This window comes from Achroia grisella, unplaced genomic scaffold (assembly GCF_030625045.1).
Source record: "Achroia grisella isolate CSIRO2021 unplaced genomic scaffold, CSIRO_AGI_Agris_v1 utg512, whole genome shotgun sequence".
Taxonomy (NCBI): Eukaryota; Metazoa; Arthropoda; class Insecta; order Lepidoptera; family Pyralidae; genus Achroia; species Achroia grisella.
This window is the reverse complement of record NW_026712906.1, coordinates 1,355,375-1,377,678: the sequence shown is the minus strand read 5'-3', so window position 1 is coordinate 1,377,678 and position 22,304 is coordinate 1,355,375. Positions and strand designations below refer to the sequence as shown.

Here is a 22,304-nt window from a genome sequence, read left to right as displayed (position 1 = left end):
CAGTATCCGTAATAATGACGTTATTATTTCACCGATACTTTAATTGGTTTGAGTTAAAATATAGTTTGTAATAAACTAATTCTCGTTCCGTATTCATAAATAGACATGTTCAACAATATTAGTAGATGTAGTACACGAACGTGTCTTGAATTTTCAATGTGAAAATAGACGTGAAAATTTGTCCTCTGAATGCGAAATGACGTTCAAATAGGTTAAGTTTGGATGAAGTTTTCACACTATAAAGAGCCAACGAAACTATTTGCATTTAATAATCATAATTTAACCCAATAGGTACGAGGAAGTAGGCACAATATATACTGTATTTATAGTAAATATTTTAAATTATGCCACGTAGACTTTTTTATACCACTATGGTAAACATACTGCTCATATGACTGTAAACGGTTACCGTAGCCATGCCTGAAAATTCGAAGGTAATACTTGCGCGTAGCAGTCTTTTAACAAATTTTAATATTTTTAAAAACCCCATGCCGTATTCTCTAGAGAAAATATCAATAGGTAATTCATTCCTCTACATTCAGGCCTTTACATGCCCTGAAATGTCTAACATTACAGGGCCTGTAAATTAAATCCCTGTTGATGGTGTGTAGTGTAAATAGTTGGTAAAAATTTAGCTGAAAGAATTTAGTCCTCGACCTCTATAATCTATGAACTACAAACCAAAAAACATTTTGCGTATCTCTGATCTAGTTTACGATCAAATCCATAAATAATAATCAAACTAATTTATCATCACATAGTATAAAATAAAGTCGCTGTTGCTGTCTGTCCGTCCCTATGTATGCTTAAATTTTTAAAACTACATTTTTTTTAACAGATAGAGTGATTCAAGAGGCAGGTTTATGTATAAATACAGCCGGGGTAAGTAGCTAGTTATAAATAAAAAAATCACCGATAAATAATAATCGGCACATAACGTAAGTACTGTTTTGTAATCAGAGTATAATATAAAGTTAAAAGTAAATAATAAACCTATATAAGATATGGTAGAATTAGGATACCTGGTTTGAATCCCAAATACATAGGCAAAACTTAGTTCCTCTATAAATAACAATAAGTCAATAGTTGGTCAGGCGGAACTCAATATTGGAATAGTTCAAAGACGTCTGTCTTACTTACGATATTCCAAGCTAGTGCTCGAAGTTGATCTATCAAAATTTATATTAGGGTACATTTATACCTAAAATCGGTGACAATATTTACGGTCTTGGTGGTGGTGGTGGTTTAACACACCACTTTACGTCGTGAGTTCGATTCCTCGCATGGTACAGACATTTATATTAAGGTGTATAAGTGTTTGTAATTGGTCAGAGTGATTTCTATGTATGGATTTATTCAAGATTCAAGACTGCCTGAGAGAGAATTCTATAGCAGTAGAGTAAAGATTTTGTACAATATTTTATCAAATCATTTATACATGTATTGACATTTTAGCCGCTTATGAACGTTTTTGTATTAATTCCAGGTCGGTTCAATACATTAGTTAACAAATAATTAAATAAATAAAAAGTATACTAAAGTTGTACAAATATTTAAAAAAGTTGTATAAAAAGTTACATATCGTTGAATTCTTTTGTATCATCAGTGTTTTCAATGTCAACTAAAAAAATAAAAATTATTACACAATAATTTATGTATCTACCCCTAAAAAAAGGAGAAAGAGTGTACTTAATTTCCACTTTTAAAAAATTACATAATATTTTAAAAATTGAGTATAGTTTACCTAATGATATATTTTACGTTGCTCTCTCTAATGTGTATATAATAACATCTCTAGTTTAATATCATATACGATATACCTAATTAATGTATAATTAGTGCTGCTAATATACGAAAAAAAGTAAAAACAAACGAAACTAAGTAATGTAGAGTTTCGCAGGCGTAAATCGCTACACATTGTTATCGTAACGAGGCAGGAAGTCGTTCCTTTCAATCCCACTTGTTGCGACACATAAACGGGAAGCGGCAGAGGGCGCCACTGAGCTGCTCAGTCAGAGCGGAAACTACCTCCGCGGCAACTTCCGGTAGCTTACACAGTTTTACATATTTCTGTTACTGATACATTTGTTAATATTTCATAACATTGTTTTAAAGAGAATTGTTTGTTTTATACTATGAAATGTATAAATGACTACAATGCGTGGACTTAATTACAATTTTAACTTTTGTTATGAGGTATATAACTTTCCCTTTGACATAGATAATGTAATAAACACTAAAAAAACTTATTCTAAATTTTGTAATGACATATTGTAATTTAAATAATGTAAATTAAATATTGTAATGGGTGAAAACTGTGATCGGTACAGTTTATGCTGTAAATAATATAAATGACGTAGTGGAGTAACTTGAAACAGTCATGCTCGCTATAAAGTTCAAACATGTGGCGGCGTGGTGGGCCTGGTCGATGTGCTCCCTTTAATATGGTTAAATGCAATGATGGCTGGCTCATCCGTCATACTCGTGAACGGGTGCTGCTTGTGGGGACTGGTCTGTTCGGGTTGCGAACACTGATTAGTTTTTTTTTTATATAGCATATTCTGGTGGTCACTCTATTCTCCCAAATTTGAATTTAAATGAAATAGTATTATTATAAATATGTACAACATTAAAAAAATAAATACAAGCTGAGTTTCTTGTCAGTTCTTCTCATCTCGAAATCATTCCGAACTGACGGTAGATTTGACATATCATAAGAGTCTGTAATACCTACATGAATAAAAATATTTTGAATTTGAAAAATTTGAATATTTAAATAATGTGGTAAATTTATTAAAATAAACATATATTTAATAATCGACCTACTGTGAAATTAATGTCATGAATTTGGAAAAGTCATATCTACTGTTAGTTTGAATGTAGTTTAAGCTGAAAAACTGATATAGAAAAAAAAATTAAAGTATATACAACTATATATATTCGTAAAGCATAGCAGTGTATCTACATACAAATATCTTAGTCTAGGCGTAACCACTACTAATACTAAAACAGTGGTACTCAATCTTTTTCGATCAGAACAGATTTTCAGAATTTTCAGATTCAGATTTCAGAACAGAGATCAGATTTGTTGTACACGAACAACGACCATAAGATTAATAAAATATTATTCTAACCTAAATTAAAAAAGCGTGCCTTTAACTAAGCAGTTAATAACACATTCAGATATGTATTATATTTGTCTACCCGCCACTTATATACATTTCATAAAAGAAAATATATAATTTAATTATAGTTTCAAGTTCTTTGCTGACATTTTCATTCTGGCTGACCATTCAGTGGTTCGAGGACTATTGGTTGGGAACCATTGCACTAGGACAACATACAAAACTGCTCTCAGGCCATTGTTGCAGTACAATGCAGATAAACAAAGCTGAGCGAGGTTTAGTCACTACTCAGGAACTTCATATTTATTTCAGATTTATTGTCCTTTGTTTCATGCATAGGGGTAGTACGTAAATATGTAATATTTATATGTACATCTGTATGTGTACTGACGTGTATATGTTCCAGTTACATTTCACAACGTATTCTCAACTGAAGTAGTTACCTGGACTAGACTTGGGATAATGATTAAAAATGTCCTAGGTACATTATTAAATTATTTTGTATTTCTTTGTATATTGACATATGGTTCTTACTTTCATTTAAAAGTTGCTTAATGTTGTAATTGATGTTAATTTATCATGTCCTCAAGCAATAAAAGTAAATATATTTTAACGGCATTAGATATATGAAGTAGAGAGGCAAAAAATCTTTACTCCTGTACAATTTAATATAAGCACTTTTATTATAAGAAATGTGTTTAAAAAAAAATTATGCAATTTTTATGCTCAGAAGCTCTAATAAATATATATATATATTAAATAATAGATGTATAAAGCTCTATACCATTGATTTATAATTTATTACGATGTTTTATTATTCTTACAACTAAGAACATTAATTTATTCTCAAAGAAAAAACTTATGCACCAGACGGTTATTCATCCCGCCGTTGTCATTACGAGTCGCTCCGTCCTTTCATAATAATACTACTAAATAAATTATGATATTTATATATACATTATTACCCTCTGTGTATACTCTAGCGAAATTCTGACATCTTTAGAATGTTTGAAGAACATGTCATATACCCACAATGTTGTACTTTGCTTAACAAGAAACAAATTATACCCTTTACACCTACGCAAATAGCACTTGCATACAAACGAGAATGAGCTCAAGTAAATTACTAATGAGACGAAAATTAAAATTACATTACGTATTTAAAGGACTAAATAAACAAATAAAATTATTAGGAAACAATTAATTACTTAAAAATACCTTACTAAGCCACGTTTGCGTAACTCGTTCGTTATTTAATTATATATTTTTATTCGTTAATTTAAACCGTCCGGTATAAATATAGAAACATCCAATTTTTAACGAAAAACACGTTGGAAGCAAGGTTCTTGTTAGCTTAGAATTTTTTCACAAAGCCGCACCTCTGAACAATGTGAATTGTTAGGATAGCCTTTCAAGTGATATATTTAACATATATGTCCGTACACCAGTGTCAGTGTTAAACATATAGCTATATATACGTAATCCTATGAACATATAGCGTATATGTATGACGAAATATTTAGATACTGACTGATTCTCTGTGAAGGAAAATCCGATAACAAAACCAAAAATCAATCTGATAGACGGCATTTAGCTCACGCCTGCTGATTCAACCATAACGAACGAAATGTGGCCATGTTAGATGTTGCGTTCACCATGGAGTTGATAATTGAGAAAGCCTCTGCTGACTACGCCATCCTTGGTAACAGTCATGATGTTGCACTAGCCAGCTTGTGACCATGACTAACTTATGTATAAGATGATTATATATGAGATTGATATTACAATACAATGTTTTTGAAGGTACAACATCTTAGTCCTAAAGAATGCCAAGACACGATTGACCATTAATAAATTTTAAATGATAAGACTATGTTCTTAATAAAATGATAGTTTTTTTTTTTTGTTTTATATGATGTTCTCACCAAATTCGAACGGATGTTATTAAATCTTTTTCCAATCAATATATTAATTCCTATATACACTGTCATAACTAATAGTCTACCAATAATATACTTCCGTAGCAGCCTAATAAAAAGATTCCATGACTGGTAGTATATTTAAGTTATAACTCCAAATCCAGTAAGGAAAATGTTTCATTTCGGCAGCCGGCATCCGCATCGTCAGTATTGTTGGTACACCTGGGCGCAGTGGGTGCGCTGGCCAGCGGCGCCGCTTTATGTGCTGGTGGAGGTGGAGGAGCATGTGCTTGTGGAGCGTTGCTTCATGCTCTACACCCGCTACAACTGTGGACCGTATGTGGTCTGCACGCAGACCGCGCCGCCGCCATTGCTGCACCATTGCATTATGCTGCCATTGTATCTGCGCGAAAGGTTAGTTTTTTAATACTACGATGGTGGCAAATAATACACATCTGATGATAAACGGTTATCCTAGCCTACGGACGCCTGAAATACCAGGAGTGACACCCCTGGTATTTCAGGCGTCCGTTGTCCGTCCGTGCGAATTGCGGACCCATAAGAAACCTTAATATATTTTTCTTAAAAAATCCCATGCTGTAGTCTCTCAATAAAATCTCAGTAGGTAGTTCATTACACAATCTAAGTGTACGTGGGAAGAAGCTCCTCTAAAACAGCACTGACCCAGACCATTTGGGTCCAGCTTCTGAAGATAAAACCTCTGTAAATGGTGTGCTAAGATTATAGCCTAAGATTAGGAGAATAGGAGCAAGAATGACAGCCAGACGTTGACACAATGTTGCTGATAGTTGATAGTTTACTGGACACTTCTAGTTACTGGTGGTAAATTAATTTCTTGCCAAGCCATCTTACTACTCTTCGGTCTAAAATAGACAGTGTAAAAATTGTTTTAATCTTATAAACACTCTTATTACTCACAATAGCAACTAAGTTGACGGTCTACTTTATGAAAAGTAGCAACCGTCACCTATATACGAGTAATTAAACATCATTACTTTATAATTTCACAATTTAAACTAAAGCAAGTTTGGCAATATATCTGATATTACTACAATATTATTAACACTTGATTCACTAGTAGTAGTAGTAGTGAATGAAAAGATATGATATAGATATAATACAGTACGAGTATGATATGTATATAAACATATGTGACATGGAATTGTTAAGTGCTTTTTTTGGTATGTCTAAAAGCCTACTAATATTTGGGAAAAATATTGATTATTATTTATACTATAATATTTTGATTTCCAGGTGATGATATGTGTGGCAAGCGGCTGGGTTGCGACAGCAGCACTACTAGCTCCCCTGGCAGCTTCCAAGCCTCCACTAGCATATAGCAGTGGCCTTGGCAGTTGTGCTCCAGACTGTAGTGCTGGACCAGCGGCGCTAGGATTTTGTTTACTTTACGCCCTATTAACTTTACTGCTACCAGTTGTACTAGTTCTCCTTTGCAGTTTGAAAATCCTTCGCATAGCTCGATATCATCGGCATAGAATTGCTGCGGCTATATATGAAGTGACTTTGTCCGCTCAAGTCACAGTGACTCATCAACGTAATCCTTTTTCTCCTCCACCTCCGCATCGCCACCGAGCCTTGTCAGCAATACTCCAACCATTGGGTTCTTTGGCTATTCTATATTTCCCATATTACTGTGTTTTAATATGGCCTGCTATCTCTATACCACCACAACCAGTAGCAGCATTGTCGGCGGCTTTATTAGCTGCTGCTCCACCTGTAAACGGTATCTTATATGGTATTAGAAGTCGTGCGCTTCGTGATTCTCTTCGTAATTATAAACGAAAACGAATGACTAAAAGTGAGGTTACTCAAGAGATTCAAGCACGAACTCCAAGTGCTTGTGGATCACGAAGACCATCTTTGTCAGCTGGATCAGGTTGTATACGACCGCCGACCACAAGAAGATTATCTGATGCAGCAGTTATGGGTTCCAGGGGATCAGAACGGCCAGCGCCAAGAGCTGCCTCTTGTAATATGCTTCAGGACTCCCAGGAAGAGGAAGTGCCTCGACCTCGTACATCTGCCATTCCACTTATTCGTGCTCCGCCACACGTAGTTCTAGGTAGAGCGCTTGGGTTAGAAGAAACAGGACCTCGGGGTCGTCGACGGCAGTCACCTCGGATTACGGTGACAAGGGCTATGTCTGATGAGAGTGAATCGCCAACACGTCGCCCACTTTGTCGACAACAATCGAGATCCAGTGGTGCTTTGCTGGGTGGTTTATCATACTCACCAGCTTTATCAGAGAATGTGAACGTCGACAGCGCGGACGAGCAACTTCTCCTCTCGTGGCCACAACACCAAACCCACGTGAGACATAACGCTTTATAAAACGGGTATTTTTATGATAGTCTTGCTGATAGATGTGCGTTTAAAGACAATAAATAAGTGTGCGGTTCGAAGTCGAGTCAGCTTCGGTGTTTTCAGATGTTATTTTTTATCGCTTTGTACAGACCCGTTTCTACTCGACCTTCCTGACCAAACAGTGACCAATTCGTAATGTTTCCTATACTATTTACTACTGTATTAGACGTAATTATTTCTCCTACAGGGTTCCTCCATATCGTTAGCTTTACCTACTGAAGTATTACTTTAGTCTGTATCTCTGTAAAAATAATATCACTGAAATATTCCATAGGTATATTAGAAACAATTCTATTACTGATATTGTTGGACTTTTTAGTAATGATTTGTAATATTAGAATGTTTTACAAATAAAATGTCACTAGGCTCACAGATGTGTTCTATTTACAGAATATATGTTAAATATGCACTGGATAACAGTCTGAGAGTTGTATAAATAGAATTATTAGAAATGTTATACAAACATTATAACTTTTGTAAATGCAACGCTTTTAGTCAATGCCGCCGTCCAAATCTATTACTTCTTTAAATATATAGAGATGTCCTTGTACTTACATACTGCCTACTCTCTTTTAGACTAGACAATATAAGTAATTACAAAATTTAGAAATTAAGATATCAAAATTTATTTTATCTAAATAAATCTGTATAATATTCTGCAGATTTAAATATGGCATTCCTTAAAACGTTTGACTTTGTTCTAATCTCACGTAATCTAAGATACAACCTGTTTTAATTTTAAATTGGATGGTGACATTAAATCTCGTTTACGCAATGTTCAAAATAGTATCGTGATGTAGAGATTCATTAGATTAATATAATTTAATGAAATATTTAAATGTCGTTATTTAATGATAAATATTTATGCAGATAAATACGAATTGTTATTCTAGTCAATGAGCTGTTGTTTTATTGTATCTGTGTTAATTTAGTTAAAGATATAATTAAGCAAACAATTAAACAACACGAGCATTATGGTATAGTTTTATTTACATGCATGTAATAAACCCTAACCTCCTGTCAGTTACTGAGGTACATTACATTTCTGTAATATTAATTTCGGTAACGTTTAAGATTTAGAAAAATATAATTGTTAGTCTTCTACGAACTACCTTCTATCGAGGGGCGCTAAGGACGAAAATATATTCGAGATGGCTTCTGGCTAAATCCCTGCACGGAAGTTGTTTTTCTGAACAAATATATCATGAATTATATTACCTTAAATAATAAGGAACGAAAAAGGGTACATGTGAGACGCTATCCTTAAAGGTTTTCATGAAAAATTCATAAAGCCAATGTCCGTTTTCAGAATAAAGTGCACCGTTCTTTATTGAAGGTGAGTATCTACATATTTCTTCATAGAGGTAGATGAACTACCTGGGTTTCTGTTGGTTTGCGTGGGTTTTAATTTGTATTGTCCTTTTGTACTTGTAGCTTCTTTATCTAAATAAGATGAAACATATAAAAAAAACTGAATTTATTGACTCCTTTTGACCAATAATTAAATAGATAATTTCCATGTTGTCCTAGACAAATTATATTAACCTTTACAAATAGCATTAGAGAGCTATAGGTTACTACGTCGACTTATAATGGCCTGGCCTACAACGAAATTCACTATTTCTCTTCGTAATATAATATAAGTATAAATGTATAATTTTAACATTCCTTTAGATTATATATTTAAATTGCCACAGTTTAAACCCGCCATAACACTCCACCGACGACGCTGGTTGCATCGTAACCATAAATATATTATGTTGGATGCGGCTGCTGTATCCGTAATTTCCGGTTGCTAACTCATAATTTTAACATAATTTATTGTGAACATTAAACTTGGTTTCTATAATAATAATACATCTGGAAAATTTTCACGACGTCGTCTACTACCATGGTAAGCAGAACTTGTGTACTAGACAACTGATATAAATACAATTTTTTTTATAAATACTTACACAATATACATATAAAATACTCAGACCTTACAAACAATCGTACTCATGAATATGACAGGACCAACAGTGGAGTGAGATAAGATGAGCATGAGATCAGGTTTGTTGGCCCATCATAACATAGTCACCAGGGATTTATCACGATGGTTTCCAGAGGGAACCGTGTGGACAACCTGACTTGGTACATCGCTAGCGATGGAGTAATTAGTTCACATTACTAACGATCCCTTTCCCTCTATTGTAAATATTTTTTGCAGGTAGATAATGTATATTATAAAAAAACAAAAAATACATAAAGTAATCCTTTGAAAAGCTAAGTCAAATCAATAAGAAAGTAAAGGTTGAGAGTATTGTATAAAGACTTAAACATACATACAAATCATAATTCTGATAACAGAGTTATTAATATGACTTGTCCCGATGAAAGTTCAATTTAATCTATCTAAAAACTGTACCTACGACTCAATACATATATAGCAACGCCTGTAGTTTGATATTCAATTGACGTCAAGCCAATTTGACAATTCATCAATTTCATTTCATACACTGAATAACGTATTTGGTGGGTAATATAACAGTAACATCATGTAGTAGGAATATATCTATAGAATTTAACGCAAAGTTCTTTTTATCTTAATTCTTAAACGGCAATCTTATCTTATATCTTAAATGGCAATCAAGCTGACGGTTCCTTTTATAGAAGATGGTAACCAACTATCATCTAATGGTAACTCAATGTACACAAAGCTATCACAAAATTAATTTGGGACACTCGTGATATCCTTGATGTGTTGCCTTCTTGAGGATTCAGAGGTATTCAACAAATCGTAATACAGTTTGTAAAGCGAGCTGGTGTCAAAGTAAATAGGTGACAGTCTAGGGTTAAAATAAAATAATTGAAAATATAAATATAGTACAGGTAGAATAGAGGGCTGTATGCATTTTCATTGACATATCTCACCCTGAAACCGAAATACAGTTTGTAAAGCGATCTGCTGGTGTAAGGAAGAGGTAAGTCTAGGGTTAAAATAAAATAATTGAAAATATAAATACAAATAGAATAGAGGGGTGAAAGAAATTATTTGCATTGTGGACTCATGGTGTCATTGCCAACAAAGTAACATTTCAGTTTGACTTCGACACGGTGTCGTAATTTTAACGACTGGGTTACTTAAGGACTGTATAATATAATTTAATATGAAAAGAAACTATGGTAATGGTATGGAAAAAGGAAAAAGATAGTTAAAATTTTATAAAGAATACAATAACCATATAAGAAAGGTATCTAAAGTAAAGGTACCTATATATATACACACGAATTCAAAGAGATGGGGTAACTTATTACACTCTTACTGATATTATCATATTTCACTGGTACCTCTTTTTATATCATCTTCCCGTTGCCACATCTACCAAGATGACTTTCCACCATGTTAGATGTGGCAGCTGAAATAGATGAGATAGAGTTACTCAACTAGACAAAATTTAATAAAAATATCATCACATCTGTATTTGAAAGCCAGTTCCATTATTGATCGCGGCTTTAAATACCTAGTCAATGTAACCTTCATAAACTATTAACGGCAACAGCAACTACCGATTAATGACAAAAGTGAGCCCGTCTGATTACTACGTAATCCCCATTTAGATATAGGTCGGTGTGTATACAGAAATATACATAGATAACAATGAGATTACAAGAAACTTTCTCTCGTAATCCCGTTAATAAGACGAAACCGAGGACGCCAAAAAGTTAGTGAGTTTTTACGAGGTAAACTATTTTTCCATCAACTTTTGGAGTTGATGGAAAAATAATTTCTGAAGTATTAATTTCTGATCTTTTATGCTCTCTCATATCCTGTCTTAATTTCTGTAGTACTCCTCATGCATTGCCATTCCGAAGAACTAACATATCCTGTCTCTGTACTCTGAGATGTATTTGAGATTATGAACAGATTAATCATAAATGACTGTAAAGTAGGTCTATTGCTAATGCATTTCAATTTTATTGATTTTTTTAAACGTAGTTTGATTAATGGCACAGAATTGGCAAAGATATCGCGTAACATATATCATACTAAAATAATCAATGATTATACTCCATTTAAGATGGCTTTATTTGGAACGTTCCAAATAGTTGTGAGATCAATATAGATTTAAATACATAATATCCTAATTTGACAACCTCGGTGGTCTAGCGGTTTAGCAAACAGCTTTATTTCCGATGGTAGCGGGTTCGATTCCTGGTTCGGTACCAACAATTGTATTCATGAGTATGATTTTTTGTGTCTAAGTGTTTTCTATGTATATATTAATTATATACGTATTTACAAAAACAAAGTATCTATGTATTTGTATCCGTAGTCTAGTACTCAGAACACAAGTTCTGCTTAGCTTGAGACTAGTGACGTTGTATGAATTGTCCAATGACAAATAATAATAATAAAGGATATTATTATTATTATTTGTCAGAACTAGCAAAGAGATTATTGTAATAAATAAACAAAAAAACTTTAAATCACTTAATATCACATTACATCAAATGGTGAGAACAAAATGAATTAAAATTTTAAGTTTACTAATAAAATATAACTTATGAATTTCATATTAATACTTTAGAATTCATGAAATAACCTTCAAAATGAAGTAGAGGATAGAATCGCACAGTGGCAGGAAATCATTTCCCGGATCTGAAGAGCAAGAGCGATATTGAATTTCAATACTGGACTAGACAAATTGAATGTGAAATAAAATATCTAATCTTTAAAAATAGCTTGATGGAAATCCCTCTTTATTTTCTTCTCGACCAATTTTATTATGCACAAAATCATCCTGGAATATGTAGATATGAAAGTGTCTCTGCAACTTCACTCGCAGTTTAATAATAGATACTTTGTTACATTTTCAGTCTCTTTCCATTCTACTTATAGTTTTACGTATTCACTTTTATATTCATATATTTTATGAATATAAAATTACATCTTTTGTTCTAATAATTCTAAAATTGTTCGCAAACTGATCTGTACTAATATTATAGAGACCTGATTTTATTAGGAAGGAAATATTCACCCGACTACTGTACCTACTTGAGAAGATTTTTCGCCATATTTAATGTACATCATTCCAAAGAGACATAAGCTATTATTGGAATGATAGACAAGCTGATGGCTCACTTGAGGGAAAACGGTTGTTGCGTATACATATGAACAGAACCACGGATATCACGTTATCATATGACACCGTGATACCATTCATACGTTGCCATTCTAGAGGACTAAGATGTTTCTTATTGTGTAATTTCACTGCCTGATCTTGTTAGACCTAATAATCTGATTGACATTTATTATTACTAGTCTGACTGTACAGAAACACAGCTTACAAAGATAGCAGCTTGGCAACTGAAATAGGTGAGACCGAGGTACTCACGTAGATGACTCTGTACAGTCTATCTGCGAGTCTACTGTCGTTTAACAGTAAAACATTCTGCTATCTGAAGCATTGTCATGAAGGATTGTAGTCTTTGGTATCGGCGTGCGTACACGCTTAGTGTAAAGATACAAAACAATGACGGCGGTAGTCCAGTGGTTTAGCACATCGCTTTATTTCCAATGATAGCGGGTTCGGTTCAAACATTTGTATTCAAGAGTATGATTGTTTGTATCGATCTGGGTGTTTTCTATATATATTATGTATGTATTTACAAAAAAATCTAACTATCAGTATCATTTATCTTGTCTTGTCTACGCATAACACAAGCTCTACTTACCGTGAGTAGTTACTTATCTACTAGATGAGTTAAATAACGCTGTGTTAAATATCCAGGGTTGTTTATTTATTTATAATAACATCCATTCTGAACAAACCCCTCGATCGTAGTTTATCGTCGCATACAGGTATGTAAAAAGTTAATTAATTAAAAAGTAATACGCGGTCGGTTTCGCTTTTACAGACTCCGAATGGGAACATACTTGTTTGCTGGCGAATGCCCACTCCCTTGTTCATCCACATAGATACATAGTACATTTAAGTATATCTACTGAACATTATCAGCCAATGTTGAAAAGGGTATTGTTGCGAATTTCATTTTTTTTGGGGTATACAAGTTTATATATGCAAGTTTTAAAATTTTTATTGTTAAGCAAATGTTGATTCAGGATGTGATATATATTATAGTAATATAGTTTCGCTTGTTGGCATTTTATAGGCACTATTGTTATATATTTTATACTATTGTTATATACTCTTTATGAGCCACGACGCAAAACCTGTTTTTACGTCGTGTTACAAGTTTAATGTGCCCGAATGTCTGTGACACCATAGCTCCTAAACGAATGTACACATTATCATGTAGATTTTTTGTTTCAATACTGACAAAATTGCGATGTTTCTTGGTTACAATATTTTAGAGTTTTTTTTATTCGGGGATTACTTATAATTTTAAATTTTATAATTATTATTACCCACATACCACCAAACGATGATGCACATAAATTACAGATAGTGACTGAATTGAAGAAAACAAAGTCTTAGTCTTATTCTCGAACCACTATAGAGTGTTATATTTAAAAAAGAAGAAAGCCCTGAAGCCGCTTTAATTAATATGTGATAGAGTTCATTAACTGTATGTATAGAGTTATTGTAACAGTAAATTCATCGTGCAAACACGTTTAATAGTAATGACACTCTGACCTGAATACTAGTTCCTCATAAAAAAAGATAATGAAAATAATGTTCTTCCTGGTCTCATGTGCGTAGTAGCTCCCCATTAGCGGTGACCCATTGTGCTGTGGTGCAAACTACAAGCGATCGTCTATAACATTTGCAAATGATAAATAATTAGGGATAGAGATAGGTGTGACTTAATTGGTGTTTCTTAAAATGTATAGCAGGAACAAAAAAATCAAATTTCGCTTATTATGTATAACTTAGTATTTTAGTAGTAGTGGTGGTACTGCAATTACTGGACATATAAATAGATGCCCAATAATTAAAGTGGTATTAATAGTTTCTTACTGTAATCATAGAGGAATTCCCCTACGATTACTGTAATTTAGGCATTTGCACCCGTTGAATTTATTCACCTGATAGAGATTCTATGTCATAAAGTATGGATGTTTCAAGATAATCATTCGGTCATTTTAATTCTTTAACCATTCGATTAAAAGTATTCGAGTACTTACCATTATTTTTACGTATAGTTTTATTACAAATTAACATTAATATAACTATTATTTCTAAGTTTCCTATAGTAACTGCTTAGCTGTTCGTAGTTATCTAACAGGTGACCTTATACGTTAACACTTCTATTTTTTTATTATAGCCTGCTTACTCGCCCACGTTCCAAGTCATATTTCTAAATACAGCTTCATCATCCCTATTAAGTCCTTTGACTTTGTAATATTACATAAATCCATCTAGTTTCTCATAACGTTTAATAACTTACTTATCTTATAAGTAAGCCTCTTTAAATTTATGATAAAATAGTGTTTATTTTGGTGCCTTATTTAAATGAACACTCAGTAAGTAGTCTATTTTCTTATCATTTTTATGTAGAAATAAATTGTTTTACGATCGAATGAAACGAATTAATCTAAATTTAAATTTAAATTTAATCTTTGCATAGTATAAACTGAAGTCGCTTCCGCTGTCTGTTCATTTAGATCTTTTAAACTACGCAACGGATTTTAATGTAGTAGGTAGCAATAGTTAAAGTGATTCAAGAGGCAGGTTTATATATATAATATGTTTTTGTAAAAAAAGTTTACCTTTCCCATTCATATTGTCTTAAATATTAAGAACTACAAATCTAAGCATTCTATCGAATTAAGATTAATTTAAGGTACGTGAGGTAGATACCTAACTTACCTCGTTTTGATTTGTAATTTTCCTTTATTAATTCTATATATAAAATTTTATATTACCTGAATGATCACATTGTATATCTATTATATAATTTGTTACAATAAAAAAAATAAAAAAAATAATGTATTATTATATTGGATATATTTCTCGCATAAGTTCATAACTTGACGGATCACGTCCTACCACGAAGCATACCTATCCACAAAGGATATAAGGCATAGTTACACAATTTGTTACACGGTGTACCTACACCTAAGTATTGCCTTGTAGTTCCGGAATAAGTATGCAATGTTTCACTATTTCTTTTTACTCTCATGATGTAAGAGAAGACTACGAGAATACGGAGCAAATGTATGTATGCAAAGGAAGGAATAATCAGGATATATAAGGAATTCATCCCCACACGCTAGAACCTAAGTGGTCTCGAACAGTGCGGTTTCAGAGGAGCTTCCTCCCGCGTACACTTAGTTTGTGGAATAAACTACCTGCCGAGGTTCTTTCACGAGACTACAGTATGGGGTTTATCAAGAAGCGTCTATTAAGAAGGTTCGGCAACGCGCACGTTGCACCCCTGAAGTCTCAGGCATCCATAGATTACGCTAACCACTTACAGATGGCCCGTACGCTTGTTTACTTCCATCGTTGTATATAAAAAAAGAAAGGACAGTACACATTAATTTAAACAAGATATGAACCATGATTTTATTATTAAAAAAATGCAGTGTTAGGTACCTATATTTAAAAATAAGTAAATAAAGCTTCATTCAAAATATCGAATTGACAAAATGAGTAGGTATATTTTAGCGTGACATTCAAGTGCTTTCCAGTAGTAGTGGTGACGGTGTAAGTAGAAAAAGACTAAGGAAGCGGGTAAGCAAATTTGTCTGTTCATAATTATTATTTAACCACCGCCGTCTCCTGTCCACCTGTCATCGGTTTGTAAGAGCGTCGATATCAGGAGTCCTTTAATATTATCATAGGAATTATCTCGTTCGTATAATGTGTATAATTGTAAATAATCGTAAAAATAAATTCGAAACAAGGAAAGAATGTTAGAAACTAAACCCTATACCATGAGAGGTGGCCAGTGTGCCTACTATCATAATGCAATGCAAAGATTGCGCTTATAGGAACAATGAATGGTTGACATGATTTGTTGTTTATTACTATCTAATAATTATTTTATTCTACATAATATAAATATTCAAGCAACTGCAGAAAGGGTAGATTCAATTCGAATGTCTCATTCATTTTACGCAATATTTTCTCCAATTCGATGATTAATTATATTAATTATACATCTGTATTATATTACTATTTACATGTGTATAATATAACGTATTAATTTTGTTACTATAACGTCGATTTTCTTTTGTTAATTAAATGGCAAACATGGTAAGTCGTAACTGTTGCCTACATACATGAACAATGCTACAGACATCTCGTTATCATGTGATTCATGCATTGCCTTCTGAAGTACTAAAATATCTCGCGCCTTAACCTGTAATTTCTTTGTAAATTAAGTTTCCTTATAAAACCCTATTTTTATTACTTCTGATTTCACTGAATCGTGTTTTTGCTAATATAAAATATTCAGGCGAAGGTTCTAAATAAACAAGATTCCTTTAAGTTTACTTTCAGTTTAGACTCAGACAAGTTTGTATAGAACAACTAATATCGTAACAATAACTTTGTAATTGTAAGAAGTAAGTATGTTTCTACTTTATACATAGGCTTTGAAAGTGTCATTTCATGTCATCTAAAAGCATGTCGACTAATACAGACCATTGAAAGGAACTGAATATTTATAGCTGAGGCCATCGGAATGGGACAATCCCAAGGGGCAACCGAGATTTTCTCTCAAGAGAAATTAGTCCGTATTTTTGTCCGAAGAACTTTGATTGGAATTACAGCGATTTCAGAAAATTCTTCAGCAATTACGTTTAGTAACATCGGATTCGTAGTCATTTGGACAGACGCTAATAATAGTTACTTGGAATTGAACAGAACTAGGGTTGCCAACATAAAAACTTATACCTTCGTTCAAAGGAGGTCAAAAATGTCGTATTTTGACTCAATATGGTTCTACAACGTCGTACAGGTTACAATTTACGAGGATGTTAGTAATCTCGTACTTTGTACGGAACACCAAAAATCTCTTAACTATTCAAATGTCTTCATACGGTTGGCATTACTGAACGTATCATAAATCTCGAGTTTATGTCAAGTAATTATATTATGTTACCTATATATATATATATAATGAACTACTTACAGCACAAAGCACTACCAAGTGTAGTGGTTGGATATAGGTACTCTGTTACCAGGGTAGAGGGTACTATTGACCTTGCTAGGAATGCACGGTAAATTTCAGTTTAACCATAACATAGTACATTTTGGAAACTATCATGGTATAAATCATCATGATAGGCTGAACTGACTTTATTCTCATTTTGTCAACCACCACTAATACCTTCAGGCAATTCCTGTTTGTTATAATATGCGTCTTGTCAAATAGGAATACATTTTCTTTCTTTCTATTTAAGTATCGAAATAGAAATAAAGAACGTAGAAACTTCAAAATGTAGAATTTTTCTATTAGATAGAATTAGATAGATTTTGTGTACGCATTTCCGCCCATTCAGAATCGACTTTTATTATTTAATTTTACTATTCCGAGTTTAAGAATTTGTTTTATTCATATACTAATTTGTTCAAGATAGAAGTTGATTATTTTATTAAATTATTAAAAAAGATTATAAAAAAAATATGATTTGTATATGGCTATCACAAAAACACTACATACACTACTATGAGTGAGTAAGGTTTTTTTTATATCCATTTACTGTATTTTTAAGAAGCTTTAAGTGCCTCAAATTTAATTTCTCGTACAAAACAATGCTATATGACGATGTCATGTAACTGTCGACTATGTGCCTGTGTGTGTTGTGTAAACTTTAAACAATAAATTCTTCACTTCCAAATGTCGACAATGTCGCGATACAACCAACGACACATTAATAACAATGTGAGACAATTTTATTTCAGGTTTTATTACATTGCATCCCCAAGTACCAACTACTAAAGCGTGTTACATTACAAAACGTGTAGCGAAATGGAATAACAACCTGAAACCTTGTGAAAGAATTCATAAAATTTATCCCACACAAAGTATGTCGATATATGAAAATATGTTTTTGAACGTTTCATATAATTCAATCACATGACAGAGCGGTTTGTTAGCGCGAAAGGTTCAATGTTGATTTTTTGAATACCTTTTCCGTAATTTATTTATTTCCATAAATATATACGACAAATAAAATATGATTCCAAATATGTACTTAATAATAAAAAAATATACAATACATACATCAAAGAAATATAGGTATATATATATAAAAGATATACAAATATTAATGCACTTACAAAATTGCACAAAAATATTTAAACTCTTCTCTTGAATATATTTTTAGTGGAAAATAACTGTTGTTGTACTACAATAATCCTATGAACGTAAGGTTACACGTTTGCAGATTTTTTTTCATATTCCCTGTCGTTGTGCTTATAAACACACTGTAATGTATAGGAATCGAACCCGTGACCATTCGAAGGTCAGGCCGTGTGGTAAACGTAACACTGTGACCGACGAGTAATAACGTGGGCTGGCCGTTAGCGGATGCCTCTCCGGCGACGAAATCGTTGTTTGAAACTTCTTTGTCATTATTTTCTGCTACAAGAAAATCCAATTTTCCGCCTCCGTTCCGTTTATAGCACACAATGTACAAACATACAGGTGACATGTTTATATTTATAACTGGAAATAAATATGTTTAAAATACTTATCTTAATAATATTATAAATGCGAAAGTTTGTGAGTATGGATGGATGTTTGCTACTCTTTCACGCAAAAACTACTAAACGGATTTTAATGAAATTTTATAATAATACTAGCTGTCTGTTTTGCCTTAAAATGAAAAAATAATTAGGGGTGGACTACCCCTAACATTTAGGGGGATGAAAAATAGATGTTGGCCGATTCTCAGACCTACTCAATACGCTCACAAAATTTCATGAGAATCGGTCAAGCCGTTTCGGAGGAGTATGGAAACGAAAACTGTGACACGAGAATTTTATATATAAGATAATTACACATCAGAATAACATATAGCCTCAAAATTTAATATGAAACTGCAGACTCATCTATGAATCTCTAAATATATATCTGGTAAATAATGTTAAGCCAATTCTCTATTTTCATTATCTCCGCTTACTTCTCTAAATCCACGCACAGGATTATGATAAAGTTTTCAGTGTTACTTCTATTACTGTGGAAATTTCGCTGGGAAGGTTTATAATAGTTTATATATACATTTGTATATCAATATGACGGGGGTACTTATACAATCCCCGTCATATTCAATGTACCACAGTGTAATGGATCTATATGTAATAATATATTATAATTCATTATTTCTATGATATAACAATTAACTGTAGCGAGAAAAATATCTCGGTACAATCGACTTGATAAATAAATATCCTACTGTAATTGTACTGTACCAATAACCTTTGAGATACTGCGAACAATATATTGACAAAGTTTTATTGCAATGGGATGAACTGTAGGGCAGCGCATAAAATACATACGAACAAATATTGATTTTTATGTATTAGAAGATATTATTAGATTACGCCAATGCGAACAATGAGTTAACAAAGATTTATTGCAATATGTACATCAACTGTAGGCAGTTTATGAAATAAAATCAAACAAAAAAGTTCACTATTAAAAATTATGTAATAGAAAAATTAGGAAGATAAAAGACTACGGAAATCATATATTTTTTTTATTATATGGTATTTAATCTTTTACAAAAATAATAAATGTATAATATTTAAAGAGACATAAGAATTTTAGAACATTAAAGTTACAATAACTTAAAAACTGCCTGAAACGAAACCAAATAAATCGGAATCCAATCCCCATTTTGTATATTTTGCTTTGGTCTTTGCATTTAGATATCTAAGTTTACATTAAGAATAAAATAATTCATTTAACATGTACAACCGTAATTACATGTGCATAAAGATGTAAGTCGTGAAAAGTGAACAACGCTACGTATTATATTAAGTTCGTTTTATATATACATTTTTACAACTTTAATAGTAGTACGCATACCTACTAGTGTACTTGTAATCGTAAAATCAATTGGCTTTTGGGAGTTAAGTCAAATTAAAAATATTGAAAAACGTATAGGATATTAAAAATATTTAAATATTTTAAGCTCGAGTTATTCTGAAGAGAGATAATTTATTTTGGTCATATAATTTTTTTATATATAGTCACAAATTTTTCTTTCGTAGATTAATAATTCCAAAATTATTAATGTTTTTTTCTAATAATAATATTTTGAAATATGTTATATAATTATTATCGCACTTTTAGCAATAAGCGTTTTATTCACTCTAATTAGGTGTATGACAATCAAAGGAAAAAAATGAATACAATAATAATACAAAAATTCTTCGTAACTAAATTTATTAGTTGGTTTGTAGAAGAGAATTAATATTATAATTTATTAAACTTACTTACAATTGAGCTGTTATCATGCGAAATCTGCGCGGTTTGTCTATACCTATATAGCCTGCTTAGTGGTGTCCTACTTGTAATATGATGCATCGATATTGCACAAAAGTATACCTAATTAGTTTAATTAGTCTATTGATACTGTCGGCAATTTCTTTGGAGCTACGTATTATACAGGATGCAATTACAAGTAACAACTTCGTAATATAATTGAGGTACACTTTGTACAGAGTCGTTAGCATGTGTACGTCTGTCTTACCTATATCGGCTTCCTAACTAACTAAAATGGTGTAAGGTGAGATATAGCAGTTAAGATAAGTACAAGGTATACAAGTATAACATCTTAATCATACGAAATGGCAACGCTAACACTATCACACGATGACGTCATATCCTTGATTGTGGTTGTGTTTATAGGCGACGGTTACCATTTACCACATTGGCCGTCAACTAGTTAGTTATACTACCAGATACAAAAAAAATCATTACTATAGTAATGAATTTTTTTGCAGTGCAGCTTTAGTGCTAAACACTAAAGCTGCACTGGGCACTCCCTTTCGAATATATTTTCTGATTAAAGCAAAAATCTGCACGTAGAGATATAAGAAATTAGAAATCAAAACTACCAAATTCTTGCAGCCACTACTTTTAAAGATTGAAGTTTAATCATTAGGCATAGGTTTATTTAACGACCGTTCTTACTATCTCTCGTTCTGTGTGAAATAATTACCTTGAAATATAATGAAGTTTTCATGGTATTCCATCGACATTTTGTTTCAATAAGTTATATAATATTACTCCAATAACGACAGCAATAAGTAGTGGAATCATAAAACATAGTAATTTGCTTAAATTGAATAAACAACAACTGTAACAATAAAACGTTAATAATTATTACCACCACAACAGTATTTAGTTATTTTTTAACCTTCGATACAAAAAAGTATTTGTCCGTTCTGTAGTATCGTAGATTCTAAAGGAATGGCTTTTTATTTAGAATCTACGATGAAACAGATCATTATAACCGGCTGGTTATAATGATCTGTGCAGGCGTCTCAAGGTCATCAGCTTTTCAGATTTCTTTTGTAAGGATTTATTTAATTTTTTAAATTCCTTTTCTTGTTTTCATTGTCTGATTCCTACCATCAGGTCTCTTGGATTCGACTGTCAAAGTAATACATATTTTAATCGAGGCTTATTCTACTGAACTATAATACATAATAAAATGAAATTTATGTATATATTACCACATTATAGAACCTTCAGTAACATTCTATGTTTCTTAAATAATTTCTATTTAAGTACATATTAATGTATTCTATCCAATTTGTTCATAAATGAAAACATAAATAGGTATTTATGTTTTTATTAGGTACGTAAATATTTTTTAACAGTGATAAAAACAAGAAAATCTAAGAAAATAAAGTAAATGTATTTTAAATATCACTCAATT

General features: G+C 32.2%; 1 protein-coding gene and 1 long non-coding RNA gene across 2 annotated transcripts in view; one reads left to right on the top strand and one right to left on the bottom strand.

Moving 5' to 3' along the window:
- The window catches only part of LOC131846737 (beta-3 adrenergic receptor-like), an 83,559-nt gene extending 75,748 nt beyond the window's left edge, over positions 1-7,811 (top strand). The window contains exons 3-4 of the mRNA XM_059196120.1: positions 5,234-5,458; positions 6,320-7,811. Of these exons, the coding sequence (XP_059052103.1) occupies positions 5,234-5,458; positions 6,320-7,417 (1,323 nt within the window). The 3' untranslated portion in view covers positions 7,418-7,811. The remainder of the gene's footprint in view (positions 1-5,233; positions 5,459-6,319) is intronic.
- On the bottom strand, positions 5,362-22,200 carry LOC131846739 (uncharacterized). The gene is made up of 3 exons (XR_009357687.1): positions 22,099-22,200; positions 21,582-21,719; positions 5,362-5,447 (listed from the first exon to the last, which is right to left on the bottom strand). It is a non-coding gene; the product is annotated as an uncharacterized LOC131846739 (long non-coding RNA).
- Positions 22,201-22,304: the final 104 nt, after the last annotated feature.